Genomic DNA, 8145 nt, shown 5'->3' with positions numbered 1-8145 from the left:
AGCAGCGCTGCGAGCCCCCCAGCCCCTGCTAACCCCTCAGAGGCAGGTGCTCACGGAGCACAACTCGGACGAGCTCCATTATTTGAGGTCTCGGTGCCGCCAGGGCCCGGGAACCGAGGCGGGGCGGGACAGGTGCTGCAGGAACCACCTGTGTGAAGCCGCAGGGCGGCGGGCACGGCTCTGCCCGGCCCTCGCGGGCTCTCCCTCGGGGCTTTCCCCGCTGCCAGGCCCGCCCTGCTCGGGCCGCGGGCGCCGCCTCCCACCCCGCGGAGCCCGGGCAGGGCAGGGAGCCACGCTCCGGCTCCCCTGCCCGGCGGGCATCGCACCGGGACAGGTCCCCCCCGGGGCCGCTCCACAGCCCCACGCCGTGGCCCGCCCCGTGCCGCGCCGCCGCGGGTGGCGGGGGAGGCGCCGCCACCGCCGAGGCGGGGCCCCGCTCCCGATCCCGCTCCCGATCCTGATCCCGCTCCGCTCCGCCGCCCCCTGGCCCCGCTCCGCCCCGCTCCGGCTCCCGCGGCCCCGCCGCGGCTCCCAGCATGAACGTGAGGAGGGTGGAGAGCATCTCGGCGCAGCTGGAGGAGGCCAGCTCCACAGGCGGTAGGACGGGAGCAGCATGGGGGCGCGAGGATTTTTCCCCCCCCCCCCTTTTTTTAAATTTTTATTTTTATTTTTCCCCTCGTAGTTATTTTGGGGTTTCTCCCCCTCACAGCTTTCAGCAGCAAGTCTCGCAACTTGGCGTGGGGCTGGGAGGGGGGAGCTGCCTGCTTGCATGGGGGTGTCTTGGAAAAATGTGTGTGTGCCTGCGGGGACGGTGAGCAGACGCTTCGTGCCTGGAATCTGGGGCTGGGAAATGGTCAGCGCTTCGCAAAGCCCGCCGTAAGGTGCCTGCTGTGACCCAACTGGTACTTTTGCCTTCGCTGAAATGATCTGGGGCTGGGTACGAACCTCTCGTCCTCTCTGGTGCTAACTCCCAGGAGGTGATTTTGGTCAGTCCCACTCACACCTCCCTGCTTTGGTCTCCTTGCATAACTACCTGATGGAGACCAGCTCGTTCTAAGCCAAAGGATACCTGCTGCCTCTTCCTTCTCTGTACTGTAATGTGCGGTCTGCACTCACCTGAAGGAGGTTACAAAATAACTTGTGCCTTAGGGAGGAGAACAGCGTGCTTTGTGGTCCATCACTGCCAGGGTGCTGGAGTTTTCGCCCAGCATGTGTAGGAAACAGGTTTATTTAGAAATGAAGCTGTGTGGGTGTGATGTGTGTAACATGCTGTTGCTGAGGAAGGTGTGCTGTTCAAGGTAAGGTGGTAAAGCAGAGGAAGGTTGGAGAGTTAGCTGAAAAACTTTGCAAAATAGCCAGTCAAAAATAGGGAAAAGTTGCTCTCTAAAAAGAAAAGATGGGAAAATGTTTCATATTTGCTTCTTTGTTGCTGGATTTCTCATAAACTGTGCAATGCCAGTGTAGAACAACAGTCTTGTCGTGAAGTTGTTTGAGAGGTGCAGTGGAGTCCCACTCTTTCCTGTTTTCTGATGTTTCAAAGTAGTCTTTCTGCTTGTCAGTAGAGGCTCAGAGCCATGTGCCCTCTGTTGGATTGCACTCGGTTTTCTCTCTTCTTAGTGTCCCAGCTTTTCTCGTTTGTTAGGGATTGTAGCCTTTTATGCAGGATACTAGATCACTTCCTTTGGGGATAGGGAACTTCTGCAAGTGTGTATGCAGTTAATTTTAGGTTATCAGCTCAACTGTTAGAATGGCTTTGCATTTCTTTAAAGGTTCAGAAAAATACATTATGGTTATTCCAGCAAGGGGCTCAGCTATCGAAGGGATGTTGTGATACTTCTCCCTGCTTTTCAGATCTCAGTCCCAGAGTTACAATTCAGATGTTTTCCTCTACATACCACTGTCAGCCTTACAGCTATTTTCTGTTAGATAGCAGAAAGTCAGTCTGTTTTCCCTTAACACATACAACATCACTGTCAAACACCAGGCAGGCTCTTAGCTACACCTGTACAACCACCCAGCAGGACTGTTCAGGGAAAACACAGCTCAGGTGCATTCAGATGCACTTGATTTGCACAGGCATAATTTGGTATATGGGCTGTTACTGTAGGTGTTGAAGAATAAAGAAAGTTTGCAACTTAATGTTTCATCTTACAGGTATGGTTAGCAGTAATGGGAAAATGTAATGTAAATTAGGGAATTATTATCTGAATCCATGCTGTACAAACGATGTGATATATCAAGGTGTTGTTTTTATAGAAAATGTTTTCTGTTGAGCTGTATAGTATGCACGTGTTTCATTTTGGTTCTCTTGATATGTATGTCTTGTCATTTTTAGAAATTAAGGAAGGATTTAATTGATATTAAGCTAGTAATGGTCAAAGCTAAGATACACTTTTGCACTGTTTTAAAGTATGTTTCTAACTGAAACATGAGTTACTGTAGGAAAAGCATCTCTCAGAAATAAGTTATCTTTATTTTTTCCACTTCTGGGATAATAAAAATGACAGAGCTAAAAGCAAATACCCCTTTTCTTAGAGTGACACACCTGAGATCACCATTCAACTTATATCTCATCACTAGCTTGATTTTTGTTAAAGTCAGTGTCCAGCTTCACTGCTCTGGGCTTCCTCCTTATATGACAGAGCACACACATGTTCATAGTCTCAAAATTTTGTTCCTTTTTGATCTGAACTTCTCTTTTCACCCTTTTCTTGTCTAGTTTTTTCTCTTCCAGGGCCATCAGCATTTTGGAATGCATTTGTTGGTTATTTAATAAGGAGTATTCAGTAGATTTATTACCACTATTTCTCTTCAAATACAAGCAATATTTAAAAGGTTACCTATTTTTTAAATGGTAATGTCTGTAGTAGAATTGTTGTAGGGGTTTGATGGTAGGGCATGAGGCTTAGTAAATGAAACCACCAGAAAGAAGTGCAGTTGTTCTTCCATTTCGTTTTTTGAAATAAAGCCCAAGCAAGATACAAGCAGCTGAAGTTATAAAAATTATTAGCAACAAAGGAACCACTTTGTACCTTTAAATGAGTAATGATGCCCTTTGGCCACTCTTCCCCTTACATTTACTGTATTGCAACTTGGAGGACATCTTTTACATTCAAGCTAGCGTCGGCTGCAGCACCACTGGGAGTTGTTGAGTAGCAAAATGCTTCCTCTCTGAAATACTCAGCCTTTGTAAAGATGAACTGTTTCATCCCTCTGCCCCATGAAACAGTCTTTATCAATGTCTTATCTGTGGGGAAGTTGTGTTTGTACTACGGATAGCCAAAACTTGTATGCTACTGGGTAAAGGCAATTAAGGGTCTTGGGAAAACCAGAAGAGCAGAGGGAGATTATTAGAAAAAGTTTACATGACTACCTGCATGAGTAAGTTTAACCAAAAGGTGTCCTACGGGTTGAATGTCTAGAACCAATTTAAGGTGTGGGGTAGACTAATATGAATGAGGCACTTTGTATGCACTGCTTGCTTTACTTTACAGTACCGTAAATTCAAAATGGGAATTGTGCTGACCAGTATGCCCTTCCTCGTTCGAACAATAGAAATCTTGACAAAAGCTGTGAAGTAAATTTATGACAAGTTTTGAAGCTTTCTCTGTGGCTAGACAGGGCAATATCAAATTCTGTATGCCAGAAAAGAGGCTGTCATTTCTACAGTATGTGCAGAAGACAGAACAACTAGTACTATTGAAAGGTGTTTATCCAACTTGAAGTTTTCTTAGTTTGGTATTCGCTGCCATACCTCTGAGAGATCCTTGCACGATAGCGTTCACTTTTGATTTTAATGAATGGTTTGCTCTCGTTGCTTGAGGCATTCTTAGAAGACAAAGGAAGCCGTGACAGAAGGACAAGAAACTACACAAGGGAAAAGTTAAATATAACAATTTAGGAAAAGCAATGGCAAGAAAAATGACGAAAGTGAGGAAAAAATGCACTGGAAGACAATGACAAGAAAAAAGGTGGGAGGGAGGGAATAAAAAGCAGTTTCTTATACCACTTCAGGTACAACTGATATTAAAGAAAAGTGTACCCTATTGAGTGGCATGGGAATAATGAGGTGTATACTGGACCAAGTCCTTCATAGCCAAGTTGGGATTCACCTGACACGATTAAAAGCAGATGGTGACTTTCCAGGCGACTTCCACCAATAAATATATCAGAGTTTTGGGTTGTCTAGGAGTTCCATCCACAGGGAGAGCTGTCAGTCAGGAGTCAAGTGTCACTTTGGCCACTAATGATCAACTGTCCCTTAACACTCTTCATGTCATCTTAGATATGATAGATCTTCTGTCTGTTTTATCTGGTGCACTTGTATCCAGTGGATCTTGTCTGTGCCTGAGCCCTGTGTAACACAGATATGTTCTCTTTATAGGAGCCACAGTCAGAAATGCTGCTTCCAAATTCCATGTGGTTCTGTGAAATTGGCAAATATGCAAGGGAAGGAATAAATTAAATGGACTCCTGATCTAATACAGGGGGTATCTTTACAAATATAATATAAAAATGTGTATATAAAGTATAAAAATATATTCTGCTCCTTCAGGATGGAGGAAATAACTGAGGTTTTGAGAGACCTAAATACAGTGTAAGCCTCTGTATAACATTTGGTCTTTGCCTCCATCTCCAGTTTCTGCATTCAGTGAGCACATGAAGCAGTGATTATATGCAAAATTCTCGTATTGAGAGTCATAATTGATATGAATGCTGAAAATGCTTTGGCCTTCCACCAGTATCAGTTTTATAGGTTTTGCAGAAAATATACTTTCCATTGTTCTGTGTGTTTCAAAGTTACTAACCACAATAGGAGAGTTGATACAAATAACCAAATGTCTGGACAAGTTCCAGGTGTATAGACAGGTATATAGAGTTTAGAGAACTGACTCCAGGTGTTTTTAGACTTTATGAAATATATAGAGGCAGATGCAGGGTCTAGCAGTTAATGTAACCGTAAGAGAAGTAGATGGCTTGTGTCATGGAAAGCTTTTACCGTGTATCAGATATGCACTTAGGACTCATGCTTTGGGTTGGAGCTGAATATTTGATCTGTGCGCTGTTCAGCTGTAATCTATCCCATCTCAGCCATCCTGTTTGCCATTGTGATTTATTCAGAATCTTTGGCACTTGAAAAATAAAGTATCTAAAAATACCACAATGCCTGATTGCTTCACTGTTTCATAGATATCTGCATTCTTGCCAGCCTGCCCTACTATCCTTCTCCCCCAAATTCTGCTTGTCCTTTCTTGCAAGTGTACAGAGCACTGAAATAGTCTGTATGGGAAACCTTGCTTGCCAAATGAATCCTGGTCATTTATTGTCTGCTATTAGCAGAGGCCATTACTCCTATTTGAGATGAGAGAGAAAATATTGGCATGAGGTTGTGCACCGGGCCAGGAGCCAAATCCTTTTTTTTTTTTCCCCAGTAGTTGTAGTCAATACAGTCTGAATCAAGTGGTGTGTGCTAATAAATAACAGAATCCTTTAATTAATAGGTTTGGGCCTATTCTGGGAAGTAAGGGTCACAGGTATAAAGACCTTATTTCTTGTGAGTGTGTCATGGCAGCACAGCTGGAGATAGTAATGATGAAGTTAATGGGCTTGTTTGGATATTGTATCTCTGTTTGGTTTGGCTTGGACTATAATGTGTTGTTGTCTCAAAACTGAAGGGACAAAAGGTTGACATAAGTGTTAAAATTTTGATAGTAGTTGTCTATTCAGAATCCTGTTTTCCATGATCTTTGCTTGCTATTGCTTGGCTGGCTAGGCAGCATTTGGCCCAGGTTTCTCACTGGTTACACCAGGCACAATGTGGAAGAGAAGTGAAAGCATACGTAATGTGTGAGTGTATATGTGTGTGTGTGTCTATATATATATGGAAAGCAGAGAGTCAAATTATTTTGTGATGTTCTTAATTATTATTTTGTAATTGTATTGCAGGAGACTTGTGTCATGGGCTCATATAGCTGATTTTTTTTCCCCATTCTCACTCTCTCTAGGGCAGATGAGTTTGGTGTTACTGCCTTCATGCACGTGGCAGAGGAGGTAGGGCTCCAGCCTTGCTGCTATGATTCTGAAAGGTCCTTAGAAAACTAAATTGGCAGCAGTTTAAAATATGTGGTTGGGTTGAAAAATATAGCAAATCCATTCACCTCTAAGAATAAACCCAAACACAGAATAAAAGCTGTATATCTGAACACATACTGTGTTTTATTTCTGGCAGACTAGCAGAGACTTAATATGGTATTAAAAGGAGCTAGCTTTCTGTCAGAAGTCTGAAATAAATATAGCTTTTGTATTCTTTCTCACCTATAAAACAACTTAAAAACATACTACAGGGAATCACAGCTATAAACTGTACCTCTAAAGGAATTTATGCTGCAGCGACACAGACAGTGGAATGAAAGTCGTAGATGCTTGTGTGTCCACTGGAGAAATGAACTACAGGTGCAGGGCATGATAATAGGGAATTTTTAACTATAAATGTCTTGACCTGTTAAGAACAATGCTTCACAATTCAATGTTTGGATTTTAATACAGGAGAAAATATTTCTATTTGTAGGCCAGATATTTTCACCAAAGAAAATGTAAACGCAGAAGCTTCCCTGAGCACCACGAAGTGTCTAGCACTCTATAGCCCGCTACATCAGCATGCCACAAAATGACTAAGCGGTGACAGCATAGAAATGGTTAGACAAAATTAAAGGCTCTAAACGTCCTAAGACATAGACTGCAAGGTGGTTGCTTTATTTCATCCTGTCAGTAGGAAAGTGTTTGCTATTTTAATGATAGGAAAAAAGGGCCATTTTACTGATACATTGTCTTGTTCTTTCAATTTTCAGCTGTCTTTCCAGCAGAGAATTTTTATGAATGTTACTTTAGTCATGAGGTCTTAGTGCAACAAATCTTTTTGTTATTTTTGAATTAGTTTGCTTTTGCTTATAATCCAGAAGAAATATTTAGGATTTATTAGAATTTTAAGCAATAGCCATAAAACATTATGATGGCTCTGATTTGTCACAGTATGGTGTGCTGTTTTTGTTCTTTTAAAGTCATTTATTCTTGCCCGAAGTGAAAACAACCAGAAGAGCATGTCAGCACAGTAACTCATTTGCGTCTCCTTACTATACCTATATATCCTTTGATACCAGTGGGAATAATTGCAGTGAATAAGGATTTGGGCCCTAATGTTTGTGCAAATCAGGAGAACACTAAACCTGGAACTGAAACACAGATCAAGATTACATGATTGCATGTAAAGGAAGGAAACAGCTGTGCTATAAATGCTTAGTGGTAATTAAAAGCTTTATAGCTCTAGTATATCCTGAAATAAAGTCAAATGACCAAAACCTCTTACTGAATCACTTGTCTACGTGCTTAACAGTAAACTGAACAGCATGTCTAAGCACCTCTTCGTTAGCTCTCTAGTCTCTTAACGATACAATAGCTGGGGGGTTTCCTTAATTTGTACTACCTGGCTAATGCTGCCAAAAGGTGCATTCGATGTCTGGGCATCACAGTAATATGTTGCATTCAGGCTACTTTTCCCTGCTGTATAAAAGGACTACAGTAGGAAACATAGAAGCTAATGATGCTCATGCTGTGCTAGTTGAGGACACCTTGGGTCAGATCCCTAAATTGTTTCTTGCAAGAAATTTGACTTTCTGTATGTTCTCACAGAAATGGTTCTGATAATCTGTACCAATTGATTTCCAAATCCTTGAATGGTTTTATTAAATAGAGCAGAAGCAATATGCTTCAGGTGAAACCATTGAGTCACTGCAGACAAGGATGCTGCAATATTGACAAATATCCCTGTGTATAGAAATATTTTTTTATTTTGTTGTTTATGCACCAAAACATAGTCTTTAATTACTTTAAAAAGTAATTTAAAAAGTTGCAGTATAACATTATGTCCTCTTCTTTGCTTGTATTGCCTCTATAGATTTTGCTTTGAGTTTTAGTTCGAGGTAATGCTTTTTAACAAAGAAATTATCCTGCATTCTACCACTTAGAAATTCAGTTTGGTGTAATCAGTATTGAAGAACCCAAGGAAAATTTTATAAAATTAAAGTAATTCTGAGTTTTAGAGTTAAATATAGTTATTTGACTTTCTTAGAATTTTTAACAATATTACAA

At 41.9% G+C, this 8145-nt stretch overlaps 1 protein-coding gene across 2 annotated transcripts in view; it reads left to right on the top strand.

The window, feature by feature from the left end:
- Positions 1-256: 256 nt before the first annotated feature.
- Positions 257-8145, top strand: part of KCNIP4 (potassium voltage-gated channel interacting protein 4) — a 431453-nt gene continuing 423564 nt past the window's right edge. For both annotated transcript variants that reach the window (XM_068680017.1, XM_068680011.1), the window contains exon 1: positions 257-597. In XM_068680017.1, coding sequence (XP_068536118.1) covers positions 537-597 — 61 coding nt within the window. In that variant the 5' untranslated portion in view covers positions 257-536. The remainder of the gene's footprint in view (positions 598-8145) is intronic.

This window comes from Anas acuta, chromosome 4 (genome assembly GCF_963932015.1).
Source record: "Anas acuta chromosome 4, bAnaAcu1.1, whole genome shotgun sequence".
Lineage (NCBI taxonomy): Eukaryota > Metazoa > Chordata > Aves > Anseriformes > Anatidae > Anas > Anas acuta.
This window is presented reverse-complemented; position numbering and strand designations above follow the sequence as displayed.